This window comes from Mobula hypostoma, chromosome 4 (assembly GCF_963921235.1).
Source record: "Mobula hypostoma chromosome 4, sMobHyp1.1, whole genome shotgun sequence".
Taxonomy (NCBI): Eukaryota; Metazoa; Chordata; class Chondrichthyes; order Myliobatiformes; family Myliobatidae; genus Mobula; species Mobula hypostoma.
The window spans coordinates 55,503,259-55,521,640 of record NC_086100.1 but is presented as its reverse complement, the minus strand read 5'-3'; the positions used below and the strand labels follow the sequence as shown (position 1 = coordinate 55,521,640).

General features: G+C 38.0%; 1 protein-coding gene across 1 annotated transcript in view; it reads right to left on the bottom strand.

Annotated features, from left to right (window-relative positions):
• Positions 1-18,382, bottom strand: part of LOC134345942 (WD repeat-containing protein 49-like) — a 44,969-nt gene that overhangs the window by 4,289 nt on the left and 22,298 nt on the right. Inside the window, exons 9-17 of the mRNA XM_063047292.1 lie at positions 16,978-17,093; positions 15,503-15,633; positions 14,486-14,584; positions 13,771-13,923; positions 12,558-12,745; positions 11,014-11,211; positions 9,057-9,220; positions 4,356-4,465; positions 3,504-3,650 (exon numbers count right to left, since the gene is read on the bottom strand). Coding sequence (XP_062903362.1) covers positions 3,504-3,650; positions 4,356-4,465; positions 9,057-9,220; positions 11,014-11,211; positions 12,558-12,745; positions 13,771-13,923; positions 14,486-14,584; positions 15,503-15,633; positions 16,978-17,093 — 1,306 coding nt within the window. The remainder of the gene's footprint in view (positions 1-3,503; positions 3,651-4,355; positions 4,466-9,056; positions 9,221-11,013; positions 11,212-12,557; positions 12,746-13,770; positions 13,924-14,485; positions 14,585-15,502; positions 15,634-16,977; positions 17,094-18,382) is intronic.

Sequence of the window (18,382 nt, the reverse complement as noted above, 5' to 3'; positions counted from 1 at the left end):
GTTCTAATTTATTCTAGCTTCAAAGGTGTGTGCTGTAAGGTCCTGATTTGTTGAAAACCTATGGTTTGTTTTGTGCTTCTAAACATCTATCTCAGCATGTCAGTTCTCCATAAGACCTAGGAGAATTAGACCATTCGGCCCATCAGATCTGTTCCACCATTCCAGTATGGTTGATCAATGAGTTTCAATAGGATGCCATGAGATTCCCCTCCCCATTCTTCTAAACTCTAGCGAGTACAGTCCCAGAGCCATCAAATGCTCCTCATACATTAACCCTTTCATTCCTGGGACCATTTTCGTGAACTTTCTCTGGACCCTTTCCAATGCCAGTACATCTTTTCTTAGATAAGGGACCCAAAACTACTTACAATACTCCAAGTGCAGTCTGACCAATGCCTTATAAAGCTTCAGCATTATGTCCTTACTTTTATATTCTAGTCCCATCAAGATGATTGATAACAATGCATTTGCCCTCCTTACCACTGACTCAACCTGCAAATTAACCTTTAGGGTATCCTGCATGAGGACTCCTAAGTCCCTTTTCAGCTCTGATTCCTGAATTTATTCTATTTAGAAAATAGTCTGTGCCTTTATTCCTTTTACCAAAGTACATGACCATACACTTCCATGTATTCCATCTGCCACTTCTTTGCCGATTTCCTAATCTGAATAAGTTCATCTGCAGACTCCCTGCTTCATCAACACTACCTGCCCCTCCACCTACCTTTGTATCATCCACAAAGCTGGCCACAAAACCATCAATTCCATCATCCAGATCATTGACATAAGAATGAAATGAAGCTGTCCCAACACCAAACCCTGTGGAACACCACTAGTCACCGGCAACCAACCAGGAAAGGACACCTTTATTCCCACTCTTTGCCCCCTGTCAGTCAGACAATCTTCTATCCATGCTAGTATCTTTCCTATAATACCATGGGCTCTTATCTTACCTAGCAGCTTCCTAAGCAGCACTTTGTCAATTGACTTTTAAAATACAGCGATTGTAAGGTTAACCATTTTGTTTCAGTGGTTCAATCCCAGAGGAAATACTAAATGGAGAGAGCTATTCTGAGTCCCTAAGACATAGGAGCAGAATTAGACCATTCATCCCATCGAGTCTGCTCCGCCATTCCATCATGGCTGATCCTGGATCCCACTCAACCCCATACACCCGCCTTCTTGCCATATCCATTGATGCCCTGACTGATCAGAAAACTGTTAACTTCCACCTTAAATATACCCACAAACTTAGCCTACACTGCAATCTGTGGCCGAGCATTCCACAGACTCACTACTCTGGCTAAAACAATTCCTCCTTACCTCTGTCCTAAATGGTCATCCCTCAATTTTGAGGGTGCACCCTCTAGTTCTGGATACCTTCCCCCCCCCCAAGGAAACATCCTTTCCACATCCACCCTATCTAGTCCTTTCAACATTTGGTAGGTTTCAAAAAGATAACCCCACATTCTTCTAAATTCCAGTGCATAGAGGCGCAAAGCTGCCAAATGCTCCTCATATGTCAACCCGTTCATTCCCGGAATCATCCTCGTGAACCTCCTCTGGACTCTGTCCAAAGACAACACATCCTCACTGGGATACGATGCCCAAAACTGTTTATAATAGTCCAAGTGCAGCCTGACTAGTGTCTTATAAAGGCTCAACATTATCTCCTTGCTTTTATATTCTATTCCCCTTGAAATAATTGCCAACATTGCATTTGCCTTCTTTACCACAGACTCAACCTGTAAATTAACCTTCTGGGAGTCTTCCACGAGGCCTCCTAAGTCTCTCTGTACCTCTGATGTTTGAAGCTTCTCCCCATTTAGATAATAGTCCACACTATTGTTCCTTTTACCAAATGCATTACCAACACTATATTCCATCTGCCATTTTTTTTTACACACATTCTTCCAATTTGTCTAAGTCCTGCTGCAATCACATTGCTTCCTCAATACTACCTACCCCTATCTTTGTATCATCTGCAAATTTTGCCACAAAGCCATCAATTCCATTATCCAAATCACTGATAGACAACGTAAATAGTAGCAGTCCCAATACTGACTCATGAGGAGCACCACTTGTCACTGGCTGCCAACCAGAAAGGCCCCCCCCCCCTTCATTCCTGCTCACTGCCTCCTGTCTGTCAGCCGTTCCTCTGTCCATGCCAGTACCTGTCCTGTAATGCATAGGATTTTGTCTTGTTAAGCAGCCTCGTGTGGTACCTTATCAAATGCCTTCTGAAAATCCATGTAAATAACATCCACTGCCTCTCATTTGACACACTGCTTGTTACTTCCTTGAAGAGCTCTAATAGGTTTGTCTGGCAAGATTTCCCCTCACAGAAACTACGCTAGCTTTGACTTAATTTAGCATTAGACTCCAAGTGCCCTGAAACCTCACCCTTAATAATAGACTCCAACACTTTCTCAGCCGCTGAGGTTAGCCTAACTGGCCTATAATTTCCTTTCTTTTGCCTTTATCCCTTCATAAAGAGTGGAGTGACATTTTCAATTTTCCAGTCCTCTGGGACCATGCCAGAATCAAGTGATTCTTGAAAGATGATGACCAATGTATCTGTTGTCTCTTCAGCGACCTCTCTCAGTACTCTGGAATGTAGTCCATCTGGTCCAGGTGACTTATCCACCTTAAGACCTTTCAATTTGCCTAGCACTTGTTCCTTTGTAATAGCAATGGCGCTCACTCCTGCCCCCTAACACTCACGGACCTCTAGCACACTGCTAGTGTCTTCCACAGTGAAGACTGATGCAAAGTACCCATTAAGTCATCTGCCATTTCTTTGTCCTCCATTACTATCTCACCAGCATCATTTTCCAGTGGCCAAATGTCAACTTTCATGAGGAAATTTGCAGATGCTGGAAATTCAAGCAACACACACAAAATGGTGGTGAAACCTTAGTCCTGATGAACGGTTTCGGCCTGAAACATCGACTGTGCTTCTTCCTATGGATGCTGCCTGGCCTGCTGTGTCCAGCAGCATTTTGTGTGTGTTGCTTCAACTTTCACTTCCCTTTTACTGTTTATATAACAGAAAAAACTTTTAGTATGCTGTTTTATATTATTGGCTAGTTTGCCCTCATATTTCATTTTTTCCCTTCTTGCAGCCCCTTGTACAATGATTACTAAAATGATTAATCATCACTCACACTAGGTATGAGAAATAAATCATGGTTTATTATGTACATTCATTAAGTAATATATATATTCTCATTAATATATATTCTATGTAACACATTTGCAATCAATGCATATTTACACACCAGCACACATCTTTAATATATTATTCAATTAGATTTACATCAACATAAGCTTTAATAAATTAAAAGTTCTTTTATTGGATTATTGTCTTGCTTTGCATGTCTTATTTTTGAAATTTAAAATATTGCCACTTAAGATATGGTAATGAACTTCTGGACGATAAAACTCAGACATTTAACTTGCATTTGAAACGATTAAAGGCTAAATTGGAATTCACAGCTTACTTTCAGGCAATGTAGGATTTGTCAGTTTGTCACTACAAGCTTCCTCTGTCTTTCCATTAAAGTATTTATGGGTGTTCTGCAGAAAATCTGGCTTTGGCACATCAATAATTTTCTCCAAATCTTCCATATGCAGAGAACTAAATGTTCCTGCAAAGGAATGCAGAAGTAAGCATTTTACATAATTATTTTAAGACTTTTCTTTAAACACTATCATTCTGTTTAATGAGGCATTAAAACAAAGTATATTTGAGGAACAAACAGAAAGTTATTCATATACTGTATATTGAAATGTACTCAGATTTACAATTAGTGATGGCTTTGTTTCTATTTTGAAATTAACTTGCAGGTAAGCAGATTCAAACTAGAGATGCCATAGTAAAATAAATAAATAAACAAACAAACAAACGCTGATTTTATTAGCAGTTTTGGGCAAAGTCATTAGCTTAAGTAAGGGTAAATTCATTTTCCAAATCATATGATCCCCTTGGATGAGTGTTTTCGTGTTCCTTTAATGTATGATATCTCAACATTTCTTGTTCAGAGGTTTAAAACATAAAATTTGATCTAATTACTCACAAATAATATTTGTGACACGTATTAACTTAGATTCCTTTAACACTGCCAAATTTAATGTTGCAGTAGTGAATGAGCCACATTTGGCACATGTTCAAATACAAGATTACAATCTGAATTTGTGCAGATGACATCAAAAGAGTTTCTTTGCTCAAAATTATTTTGGTTGTGAATTAAGAGAGCTTTTTAAAAAAAATTGTTCAAATATATCCTTATAGATCAGCACAAATAGAATGCAAGGTATGAAAGCAAAAGACTGTGTCAACAAGTTGCCTGTACCTATCGGGTTCTGTACTTTGACACAGGTACAGAGACGAGGTCGTGGTCTTCTTTGGATCCTGCTTTCTCTAAATTTTTTGCCTAGTACTGTAGTTTCCCATATGTTCACCCTGAAAAATACAATTGCAAAAATACTAAGAAGCAAATTAAGAATATAATAAGTAGTTTGTTTAATAAATCAACAAAATTCTATTCGTATAAGTATCTATACAGCATAACAGAAATAGAAGTAGATGAAGGCTATACTGTCAAAGTATTTACCCTCCTAATTACTTGCTTGTTTGTAGCTGCATGCAATTGTGTGCAAGTTCACCTAGGTCACTTTGAGCAGCAGCATTACCAATCTCCCACCATTTAACTAAACTGGATGACCTCTACGTTAAATTCTCTCTGATAGGGTCCTTACCTTGAAGCCTTTTATATCCTCGTTTGTGCAATCCCACCTGTTTTAGCATCATGAGCATGGTCTGCAGAGCAGGGGATCCAGAGAGAGTTGGAGACAGTTCCTTGTGGACTTTACATGCCAGTTTAAAAAAAAAACGAGCAGGGCAGGTTGGGGCTTGTCTGCAGAGCAGGAGATTGCTTCAGTTATTAGTAACTTTTTAGCAAGAGCAAATAAAAAGAAATTAGGTTTAAGTGGAGCAGCTATTGTGGGAGTGGGCCAAGATTAGAATTGGAACCATATCTCAGCGGGAATGACTTGTACAGAAGGGTCGGGTTGCACCTAAATTAGAGGGGAACCAATATGCTGTTTGCGAGGTTCACTGGTGCTACTCAGGAGTGTTGAAACTAGTTTGACGGGGGGATGGGTACCAGAGCAGCACATCAGAAAGTGGAGGAATGGAGATGAGTATAGATGTCAAGGCCAGTAAAAATATACTGGAGCGAAGTAATAGATACAATGAGACAGATAGTTTGAAGTGTATGCCTTTTAATGCTAGGAATATTATGGGTAAAGATGATGAACTTACAGCAAGGGTACCAAGGGAGTTGGTTGAGAGGGGAACAGGAATGGTGCTTAATGTCCAAGGGTTTTGATGTTTCAGAAAAGATAGAGTGGAAGATAAAAGAAGTGGTGAGTTGCACTACTAACCAGGGACAATATCACATATACACTCAGAGGGGACACTATGGAGGACTCGTCCACTGAGTCTATATGGGTAAAGCTCAAAAATAGGAAGGCTACAATCACACTGATGGGATTGTCCTACAGACTGTCCAACAGCCACCAGGTCATTGAGGAACAGGTATATAGGCAGATTAAAGAAAGATGTAAAATCAGTCGATTCTTGTCATGGGGGTCTTCAATTTTCCTAATGTAAACTGAAACCTGACTGCAAGGGCTTTAGATGGGGCAGCATTTGATAGGTGCAACCGGCAAAGTTTCATAAATCAATTTGGAAATAGTCCAAAAAGAGGAGGGTTTGTACTGGACCTGGTGTCGGGTAATGGGCTTGGCCAGGTGACTGACCTTTCAGTGGGTGAACAGTTAAGGTAAAATGACCACAGCTCCTTAAGTTTCAAAATACAAACAGATAAGGGTAAGTATGGACTTTACAGGAGAATAATTAAACTGGAGCAGGGCAAGTTATGATAGCATTAGGCAGGAACTAGGGAAAGTTAATTGGGACAGCTGTTATTGTGCATATCAACATCCAGTATGTGGAAGGTGTTTAAAGATCAACTGCACAGGGTACAGAACAGATATATTCCGGTAAGAAGGAAGGACAAGAATAGCAAGCCAAGGGAATTTTGGATGTTGGGAGAGATGTTGAACTAGTCAAAGGAAAAAGGAAAAGTATGTAAAGCTTAGGAAGCTAGAATCAAACAGAGCCCTTGAGGATTTTAAAGAAGCCAGAAAAGAGCTCAAGAAAGGATCTAGGAAAGCCAGGAGTGGCCATGAAAATTCCTTGCCAAGTAGGATTAAAGAGAATCAATCCCAAGGCATTTTATACATACATCAAGAGCAAATGAATAACTAGGGGGTAAGGCCACTCAAGTCCTTAATGAATACTTTACATCAGTACTTACCAAGGGGAAGGACGTGGAAGGTAAGGAGATCAGTGCCAAGTGTATTGATATGCTGGGGCTGCTTGAAGTAAAAGAGGAGGTAAAGTCGGATCTCTTAAAAAATATTAAGCTAAACAAGTCCCCAGGGCCAGATGGGATCTACTCCAGGTTATTCAGAGTGGCACGTACCTCAGGTGAGGTTATGGAGGACTGGTGAGTAGCTAATATTGTTCTACTATTCAGGAAGTGAACCAGGGATAATCTTGGAAACTATAGACCAGTGAGTCTCACATCCGAGGTAGGGATATTACTAGAGAAAATTCTTGGGATAGGATTCATGAGCATTTGGAAAACCACAGCCTAATGAGGGAGAACCAGCATGGCTCGGTGCAGGGCAAGTCATACCTTACTAACTGAATTGAGATTTTTCACACGGTGATGAGGGTGATTGATGAAGGTAGAGCTTCAGGTGTTGTCTACATCAATTTTTGTAAAGGGTTTAACAAGGCGTTCCACAGGAATCTATAATGGGACCGTTCCTGTTTGTGACGTATATAAATGACCTGGATGAAAATGTACACAGGTAAGTTAGTAAGTGTGCAGATGATACGAAGATTAGTGGTATTGTGGATAGTGTAGAAGACTGGCAAAGAATACAGCAGGATATAGATCAGTTGCAGGTAGGGGTGGAGAAATGGCAGATGGGTTTAACCCAGCCATATGTGAGGCGTTGCACTTTGGTAGGTCAAATGTAAAGAGACAGTACAGTACATGGTTAATGGAAACATACTTAACAAAGTTGATGAGTAGAGGGATCTTAGGGTCCAAGATCATAGCTCCCTAAAGGTGGCTACTCAGGTTGATAGGATGGTTAAAAAGGCATTTGGCATGTTGAGGCATTGAGTTCAAAAGTTAAGAAGCTATGTTGGAGCTTCATAAAACTCTAATTCAGCCGCATCTGGAGTATTGCGCACGATTCTGGTTGGCCCATTATCGGAAGGCTTCGAAGAGGGTGCAGAAGAGTTTCTCTTGGATGTTGCCTGGATTAGATGACGTGTGCTATAATGAGAGGTTGGACAAATTTGGGCTATTTTCCCTGGAGTACGAGGCTGAAGGGAGATCTGATAGAGGTTTATAAGATTATGTGAGGCATAAGGCCAAGCATTTAAAAGGTGAGAGGGGGTGATTTCAAAGGAGATGTGAGGGATAAGTGGTGGGTGCCTGGAGTGTGCTCCCTGGATGGTATAGAGGCAGAAACATTAGGGACTGTTAAGAGATCTTTAGATAGGCACATGAATGTGAAGAAAAATGGAAACATATGGACATTGTGCAGGCAGAAGAGATTAATTTAGTTAGCCATTTAATTGGTTTGGCACAACATTGTGGGTTGAACAGTCTGGTCTTGTGCTATACTGTTCTATGAGCAAACTTGCAAATATCACTTTTTGCTCTCTCAGCCAAACCATTGATATAGATCATAAGACCATGGGATATAGGAGCAGAAATATGCCATTCAGCCCATCAGGTCTGGTCCGTGTTTTCATCTTGACTGATCCAGTTTCCTCTCAAGCCCAGTCTCTTGCCTTCTCCCCATATCCCTTCATGTTCTGATCAATCAAGAAACTATCAACTTGGCCTTAAATATACATAAAGACTTGGTCACCTTGCCATCTGTGGCAACGAATTTCACAGATTCACCACTCCCTGGCTAAAGAAGTTCCCTCTCATATCTGTTCTAAGTGGACATCCTTCTATTCTGAGACTGTGTCCTCTGGTCTTAGACTCCCCCATATGGTTGTGGAAAGCTGAGACCCACGGACCAATGCCTTCAGTACCCACATAGGCCTGTTAACCTATGAACTATCCATCTCTCCCCACTCTTTGCTTTCTGCCAATAACTAATTCTCAATCCTTGTCCATATATTAACACCAATTCCACGTGCACTAACCTTGCCAATCAACTTCCTATGCAGGACATTATTGAAAATCTTCCAGAAATACAATTACTGGCTCCTTCTCTCCTTTTTAACTATTCTGCTGGTCAAATCTTCAAAGAATATTATTTTTACTTCATTACTCAACATTGATTTTTTTCTTTTTGTCTTGGAGTTTTGATTAAATCTTCTATTATAGATTCCAGTATATTTTTCCCACCACTGATAGCAAGCTAAGACAGCCTTAGTTCCCCACTTTTTCTCTCCTTTCCTGCCTTCTTCAAAATGGAATTAGTTCTGTTTTTGTTTTGCAGGGCACTGGGGCCAAGGCAGATGGACGGAGTTAGAACACCAATCACCCCACTGACTGGTGAAACAAACAGAAGGAGCTGAACAACCCACTCCCATTCTGTTCCTATGCTGTTATACACCCCATCATGAAAGCTGATTATTCACGTAACTGATAGTATATAACCTTGTCTGGAATCAGTACATTTCGATTCTATGCAATTTAATTTCCAGCTCTAGTTGATGTCTAAATATTAAATATACAGATTTAAAAACAAAAACTTCAGAACTATTTAAGATGTGAAAACATAACAGAGAGACAGATAATGCTGAATGTTCTATATTAGCTAAGATAACAGTGTGCAAACCAAAGTAACACTAATAAACATAGAAGCAAGCAAACATAAACTAGCAAACAGCTGATAAATTACTTTTTCTGCATCAATTCTCTCTCCAGCTAGTAACTCACCTGATGTTCGGATCAATTTTCTCTTCAATAATAGGGACAATGTGTTTGGGAATTGGCAGATATTCTTTATTTTTCACAGATTTCTGACTTGGAGTCTTCCCTTCTGTGGGGGTTATCTTTATTATGGAAGGAGGTGAACTCTTACCAATTCGCCAATGTTCATCCTAAGTTCAAAGCTTCAAATTAGATACATTTCATAAATGCTGTTTAAGTAACTTTAAGTGATTTAGGATTTAACCAATCTATGTTCAGATATGATATAATTCATCTAAATTTCCTTGGTACTTCAGTAACCACTAGAATTTCGCTCATCATGGTAGAAGTATTTTAAGTACAATTTAATAATATGAATTAATATCTATTATGGAAGCAGTTTTTAAGAAGTAAAAGAACTTAACAATGAAAAAAGATTAGCTTTATTTGTCATGTCCATCAAAATATCAAAACATACAGTGAAATGTATCGTTTTTGTCAATGACCAACACAGTCTGAGGATGTGCTTCTGGCACCAAAATGGCATGCCCACCATTCATTAACCTAACTTGTACTTTTTTTTTGGAATGTGGGAGGAAACCATAGCACCCAAAAGAAACCCATGCGGTTACAAGGAGGACATACAAACTACCTACAGACAGTGGTAGAAATGAACCCAAGTCACCACTACACAACTGACTGCAGTTCTCAATAGCCAAAAGCACAGGAGAGGTCAGTTTCTCAGAATGCTGCTGTGCTTTACAAGTGCTGTCCAACGTTATGCACTGACCACTCCCTTGTCCAGATTAATATATCAGCCAGGTATATGCCCTTTGCAATAGTGCACTCACAGTAAATTATCCTCAGTTCTGCTACTATCCTCCTCACTATTACATTGCCATTTCTGCACTGAGCACGAACTATGAAATCCAACTCCCTAACCCCATCTTATGGTAATGTATATATGACTGGTAAAGGGATGGCCTGATTATCAACCTCTGAATCTCTCAAATGGTATTTCTTCCCAAATTCTTCAGCCAAGAACTTGTAAGTTACCACTGCCCTCTTGATGCACTTGCCTTTATTTTATAAGCACAGTGGCTATTACCTAATCAAAAGAATAAAAGATAGATAGATACTTTATTGATCCCAAAGGAAATTACATTGTCACAGTAGCATTACAAGTGCACAGATATACAAGTATTAGAAGAGGATTAAGGAAGAATTAAAAATGTTACCTCAAACAGTTTAACAGGAGGGGGTCATCACTTGCCCGGCTATATGTTGACTCATTTTCGAGGCTACTGGCCAAGGGTAAGAATGACCTCATATAGCACTCCTTGAAGCGGCACAATTGTCTTAGTCTATTACTATTAGTGCTCCTATTACTAAAGCGATGTACTTAAAATTGAATCCTTTGTAACCTGAGTTTTGCTAATGTTTAAAACAAAGCAAATGCTACATAGTACAAGTAAGCTAGTACGATTCTTAAACTACATTTTAATTCACAATGTTAATTAACTAAAGCAATATATATAGGAAGTGGTTTCTGCAAAAATAATGGTAACATGCCAGTGTTTAGAACTTAGATGGGAATTTAACTCCAGTCAACAAAGAAATTTAGACTTTGCTTCCCTACTGAGGTGATTTGGCAGTGATGCAAGTCAGGAGAAAGCACATATAAATGAGTGGATGGAGGATACTGCTGCCAAAACTCAGGAAAGTTCATAACAATTGGGAAAAGCAAACTGCTGAACTGTTTCACTTTGAATGTTTTAAAATAAAGGGAAAAAGAAACGGAGAAAACTTGCACCATGTTAAAACTAAACAATGCAAGACCACCAGTCTGGAGATGACTGTGACCATGAATACCTGCAGTATTCTGTGTTTATTTAACTACTGCAATTAAGGTCACAATAAAATTTATTTTTAATCTACAATTAATCTGAGAATTTTATAAGGAGACGAAAACCAAAATCTGTACCTGGCCAAAAACACCAATCATTGATCCAGAAATGTCACTTAAAACAATAGTGCAGTCAGCTGAAGCAGAGAGAATTAGTAAACGACTGTCCTGAACACAAGTTTCAAGATGATTTATACAATCTGAATGAGGTTTTGTTGCTGCTACCATTGGTGGAAGTTGAGTAATGATAACATCACTGTAATTCAAGCAGTAGTCCTAATTGGAAACAAACAGAAGCATGACATGCAGCTTAATTCCTTTCGACAGGTTAAGGAACAAAAAACGATGTTGTTTTCAGTGTGAGAACAATGTTATTCAAATAAAACCTTGGTAATCTGTTTACAAACTGGAAGAAAAACAACATTTTATCAACTACTTCTGACAGAAAGGAACATCATAAGCAAATAGCAGGTTATGATCTGAAAATGAAGTTATGCATTAAATAATAGGTTTCTTTTACCCTTATAAGGTAGTTCAGAGAGAAAACAGACTTCAAGTTAGTATCAATATTGATTGTTAGTTGTTGTGAAGTATTTTTCATAAAGAGAAAAAGATCTTAGAAAATTATTGGTAATAATTGATCTTCCATCAATAATGAATGGAAAATTATTAGGTTTATTTTCAATTTTTAATCATTTGCTTCCTGTCAGTGACGGAGAATTTTTCCTTTCAGATCCACTACAATAAATACAGTTAATCTAGACATAAGTGAAAGCAGGAGTTTCAAAGTTAATTTATTATCGAAGTGCATGTGTGTCACCATATACATTACCCTGAGATTCATTTTCTCATGGGCATTTACAGTAAACACAAAGAAATACAGCAGAATCAATGAAAATCTACACACAACAAAGATAAACAAATAACCCACACAAAATGCTGGAGGAACATAGTAGGTCAGGCAGCATCTGTGGAAAAGGTAGACTCAGAAGAAGAGTCTCAGCCCAAAACATCGACTCTTTACTCTTTTCCATAGATGCTGCCTGACCAGCAGAGTTCCTCAGGCATTGTGTGTCTGTTGCTTTGGATTTCCAGTATCTGCTGACTGTCTCATGCTTATGAACAAACAACCAATGTGTAAAAGACAACAATCTGTGAAAGTACAACAAAGAAAAAGAGCAGAACAATGATAAATAAATAAACAATAAATATCAAGAATGTGAGTGTGCAACAAAGGTAATATTATTGATAGAGTGAGACTAGATGGTCTAGTGTAGCAGGTGACTGCTCTACCTCTTCCCCATTCTCTGCTATCCAGACAAACTTGCTTTCCTTTCTCACTGCTCTGTTGCGGAGACCCAGACCTGAAAGATTAGCTGCTTTTCTTTCCACACGTTGCTTGACATGCATTTTGTAACATTCACTATTTTTATTTTGAATTTTCAACAGGTGCAGTGTTTTATCCCTGATTTTTAATGAAGAGGCCATAGATGGGTATTCTCTGCAGAAACACCAACTGCAAGTCGTCATCATCCAACTGAATTTGTATTAATTTGGAAACTGATAATTGCAGAATACTTGTTTATATTGCACATAAGCTCAAACAAGTGATAATTCTTTACCTGTATATTCCAAATCTTAAGACAGCCATTTACATCCCCTGTAATAATGTAGTTATTTTTCTTATCAATTGTCATAATGATGGACAATGCATCAGCGTGTGCCTCAAACTCAGCTACAAGCAGGCACTTAAAGGTGTTCCAAAGGCGAACAATTCCAGAAACACCACAGGACACTAGGTTTGCTCCATCTGAAATGTAAAATACATTGGGAAAATATCACTTTAAGAAAATTTTAAAACACTCTATATCATGCTATGTGCTTTATACATTTTCAGTGGAAGCTGTTATTAGAAATTAAAACTTGTATGATACAATTTGAAGTTACATTTTGGAAAACTCTGGACAACTAAAATAATAACATTAATGGAGTCATCTTCAAAATTTGTGTTGAAATAGGGAGATTATAATTTTGAATTTAATATTTCTGTATTTTTATGCAGATAAAATACTACAATGATATAGAGAAACAGATTGTGTAATAATCAGTATCTTATTTAAAAGTTTAAAGCTTAATATATTGACTATGCCCATAAAAGTATTGCAGTTCACTAAATCTAAATTTTGCAGTTTTCACTGACAGTATTTATTACATAGAATACCATTTACTCTGGTAAATACGTCTAAGCTGCATCATTAATTCAATGGATCCTGAAGACGTTTAAGCAAATTCTCATCTGATAACTTTGTCACCTAGACATAACTATCAGCTATCATGAGATACAGATGGCAAAACATCAAAGTAGTCCATAAATCAGTCAAAATCATCTGAAAATACTTTTCAGTCTTTTCATTGCTAAAATGGGATGGATCCAATTAATTAACATGCACATTTTCACATCTTATCCTACTGTGAATTAACGTGGTGCAGGATTGTACCCATCCTGTTTTTTTTTATTTTTGGAGTGGGGGAAAATTAGAATTGCAAACATGCATTATTTTAAAAATTATCCTACAAATCATAATACAAACCCCTGAATAGAGTCTAGAAGTTAAAGATCGCCACATAATATTTAGTGTCTATGTTATTTCACATACATAAATTGTCATAATATTATTTTCACTTAAATGTGCTGGTACTATAAATTTAATAATTTAAAATTTAATGAACTAAAATATTTACAAATGTGTATGACTTGAAACAGGATTGATCAAAAGAAATAACCAAAGTACAAGCATCGCATTAGTTAGCACACAAAATTGTGTTCTTTCTTACCCATATTTGAACCATTTCTTCTGCTGTCTAAAAAGAACATTCTTGTAATGACATAGCGATATTCATTATCTTCACTGCCGGGACTATGCAAAGGATGTCCATTTGAAATCATGGAAAAGTTACCTAGTGTTTGACTTTCTTGCTCTTGAATGCCTGTGATGGATAAACCAGAAATGCATTTATTAACATCACAAACAAGCAAAAGCTAAGTATGCGGTAGAAGTTAAAGCTTGAGAAAAGTTTTCAAGTTAAATTGAACAAATATTTTTTCTTTGATGTAAAAACATAGAATTTGAATGTTGTGAAGGTCTGCTTGTTTTATCTGTTCACTAATCATCAACTGTCAGGCTTTTTTTGTTTTAGAATGTGAATAATTCTACTGTGAGGTTTAATCAATGTGGAAAATATCAGCCAGACAACTGTTATGTTGTGAGATTTTCTACCAGGTGAAGGTAAAAATTAAATAATTATGGCTCCAAGTATGAATGGTGTGCTCAAAATATTAGCTGACCCATATCATAACAAAGATAGCAAAATTCTGAGGTAATTTAGACTGATAGATTTACACTGCACCCCCACTCACTTAGTGGGAAAGCCAGTGCTGAGACCATAAGATTCTTTTAAAGATTTAAATCTGTGAAAAAATGGGAATATCTTTCCAAGTGACATCTACCATTAAAAAACAACTTAACCACAAAAGGTGAATTTAATTTACCTGGTTTGTGCTGTAATGCTTGATTGAAACATGGATGAAATCTACATGATGCATTTTCAGAAATATTATTCCATATTATAATCTCCCCATCATAACTACCTGCAGAGATTAAATTTGATTATTATTCCTAATTAATTAAGTTATGTTTCCATTCATGAAATATAAAAACGACATTACTGTTGTCCTGAATCTAGACAGAAGGAAAATCTTGAAGGAATAGCAATCTAGAACAGGAAAGGAATGTGATTTGACCACACCTCTAACTTTGACAAAGCTGTGAATGCAAGGTGGTTGTATTTGCCTGCCTTCATTTTAACCATAAGTCAGTTTTTAATCTGAGGTGCCCAGCTATCCCAGCACTCAGGTAACCTGGCAGACAGAGGCAGGTAAAGAGAACTTTAATCCATAAGGTAAGCACCTCCTTAGCTTTCCTGATATACCAAAAGAGCAGGAATAGTTCCCTCAACTTAGTAAATGCTTATATTTCCATCCCTATACCCATTATTCTACCCACGAACTACAATCTCCTTCAAAGATTATGATGGCATAATCTACCAAAGATTTGGTTGAAGGTCTCACTCTTAATGCAGCACAAGATCTAATAGGGTCAAATACTATCAACACTGGGGAGTACTGCATAACATTTAAGCTCATATATATGTGCGGCATGTCATTATTTTTACTGGTTACACCTCTTTATTTGAATTGTAGTGAGTAGAAACGATATGGATCTCAAAATACTTTTAGTCTGATGTGATCTGTCCATCCACATATACAGAAATTCAGAAAACTGAACACAGGGCAACTATAGAGATAATAATGTTTACATAATATATGTATTTGAAGTTATGATAAGTAATAATTTAAATGTGCATTAACCTTGCAGCTTTGATACAAATAGCCACTGTAATTATTGACAACACTAATTTGATTTGCAAACTATGACTAATACCATAAGTTGGAGGAACTGAATGATCATCATTACTTTGATATATGAAATAGAAAGAAAGAGTAAACCTGTGGCAAGTGTTTGAGGTGGTAAAAATGCTGCACAAAGTATGTCATTGTGGTGTTGTGCTTTCCCCTTCCATTCTGAAGGCTGAACAAGGAACTCGGTGAGGGTGTCCATTCTGAATACAGTAATTGTGCTGGAAGAGAAAAATATTAAAATAGAGCAATTCTGTACATTCTATGATTCTGGTTCTAACAATTACAGAATATGGACACCTGTAGTTTTTGAACATCCATAGATGTATATTACTACCCAAAACCTGCCTGGATTCGGCAGAATATGCCTGTGGATAAGGCAGTAACTGTACTATTTCTAGGCATAAACTGAAGCACGAGTCAGGCCTGTGCTGCAGGGCTGGTCTTTTCATCCTGTGTGGGACACTACTGATCACACCTCTCTAAACATCCCCCACCCCTGAACAGGGTTTCCTAGACATCTCCCCCTTGTTCCTGCGAGCACCAAATGTGTTCACTAGCACAGCTCCAACTACAGATGCTGTCCGGTTCGCAATTCTGACAGCAGGGGCCATGCTAGAGTGATGGGTGCAGGTACAACGGTCATATTAAAATGAATGGGAGAAATCAACAGCTGACAAAGTTGAGCAGGCCTTTCTTATATGTTTCAGAATCAGGTTTATTATCACTGGCATATGTCATGAAATTTATTAGCTTAGCAGCAGCGGTTCAATACAATACATAATATAGTAGAAAAAATAATAATAAATAAATTACAGTATATGTATATCGAATGGATTAAAAATTTTTGTGTAAAAAACAGAAAAAATATTAAAAATGTGAGGTAGTGTTCAAGGGTTCAAAGTCCATTTAGGAATCGGGTGGCAGAGGGGAAGAAGCTGTTCCTGAATCGCTGAGTGTGAGCTTTCAGGCTTATGTACCTCCTACCTGATGATAACAGTGAGAAAAGGGCATGCCCTGGGTGCTGGGGGTCCTTAATAATGAATGCTGCCTTTCTGAGACACCGCTCCTTGAAGATGTCCTGAGTACTTTGTAGGCTGGTACCCAGATGGAGCCGACTAAATTTACAACCTTCAGCAGCTTCTTTCAGTCCTGCTGGATGGTTTCAATTTAGTGTGTGTGTGTTGTAACTTTTTTCCATACCTTTTTCCATAAAGCCATTCCTGGATGATTTTCAAAGTTTGTAAATGTCAAAGACATTGAATTATAGTATTATTACTGATAGAGGTGAGCCTGGGGATGGACCATCATGAACTCTCAAAGCCATTCTGTCAGCTCAGCCAGCCGTTTGCACTGTGAGAGGCTGTGCACTGCACTGAGAGCCAGGCTACTCAAGGAAGTCAGCAGCCCGAGTTATGCTGCAAGTTGCAGGAATAGCAGTCTCATGGCAATTCAGCACTGTAACAGCTCACTCAAAAGCAACGGGAAAAAAAGCTGTAAACGCATTTTGATAACCAGAACATTTTTTTAATATTCAATGGCTTTACTGTTTGATAACACCATACCTTTCCCAACCAAGAATCAAAATACTTCTTTTCAGTACCAGGATTTGGGAGATCTCAACTGCTTGGTCCCGTCCTGCATTCAGTTTATGATGACAATGTCCATTGAAGTCCCAAATCTGCCAATAAAATGATACAATATAAAATAAAATACTTCAAATTATATGAAGTTATAAGCTGAAAGACAGTGGCACAAGTGGTTCTCTTTAAAATTCCATTGGCTTCTAGGAGACAATTGGTATTATTCAGACTCAGAATCACGTTTATTATTACTGACAATAGTCATGAAATTAGTTGTCTTGTGGCAGCAACGCAGTGTAGGCATAACAAATTACTATAAGTGACAATGAAAACAAGTGCAAAAGAGGAACAGTGAGGTAATGGGTTCCTGGACCATTCAGAAATCAGATGGTAGATGGCTCCTGTACCTTCTCCCTCATGGAAGAGGTCATGCCATGCATGTTGAGGGTCCTTTGTGCTCAGTAACAGTTTAGCTGCCTTAAATGCAACAGCTGTTATTTATTTAGTCACTTTAGCAAAAACATCCAAAGCCACTTCGCAGGAATCTTATCAACTTAGTAAAAAGGTCACATATGAGTATATCTGGGAAGTCAAAGACGAAGACTTTTGGGAAATAGTAAACACAGAACATGCTAGATTCTGTAGTAAACATGGACCAAAAACTTTATGTTTCAGGTTGATGACTATTCATCAGAACTAGGTCAGGTTAGAAACTGAACATACTTGAAGTTTACAACAGCAGAGACTGAGGGAGGTTTATGACACAACCTGTGCTGGTTCCAGTTAAGAGCCGCTGAAAAAAACTGGTTAATAACAACTGATATTTCTGGAGGTGATACAGACAGAGGAGATGAATGACAAAAAAAATGGGAGAGAGAAAAAATAATGCAGAACATTACAGATCATGAAGTGTGAACTAAAAGAGACACTTGTCAGGCAGTAGTTGTGGGGAAAGAAAACTCAAGTTGATAATCAAACTGGCCTGTTCTACCACACTGAAAAGGATGGTATTTCTGAAGTTGAGTCCTAAGTGTGGTAATATGATCAGTCAAGTGAGAAGCTGTTCTTTAACCTTAATTCTGACTTTGTTGGAACAGTATAAGAAGCAAAATTTAGTTGAATCTGATTGTGGGTGTGATGAAGAATCAAGATGGCAGCAAAACTGAAGCTCAAAGTCTCCCTTAGAGATTAAATAGAGATGTTCTGTGATCACCAAATTTCATTTGGTGTATCCACTATAGAGGAGGCACCACTGCAATGGTGTCTATATTGTGAGCTCTCAGATCCCTGGATGACACAAAGGGAGAGTTTAAAGGGCAGGTGTCATATCTTATGTGGTTGCATGGAAAGGTGAAGTGAGAAAGGGGGTGGATGATGGTGGGGATGG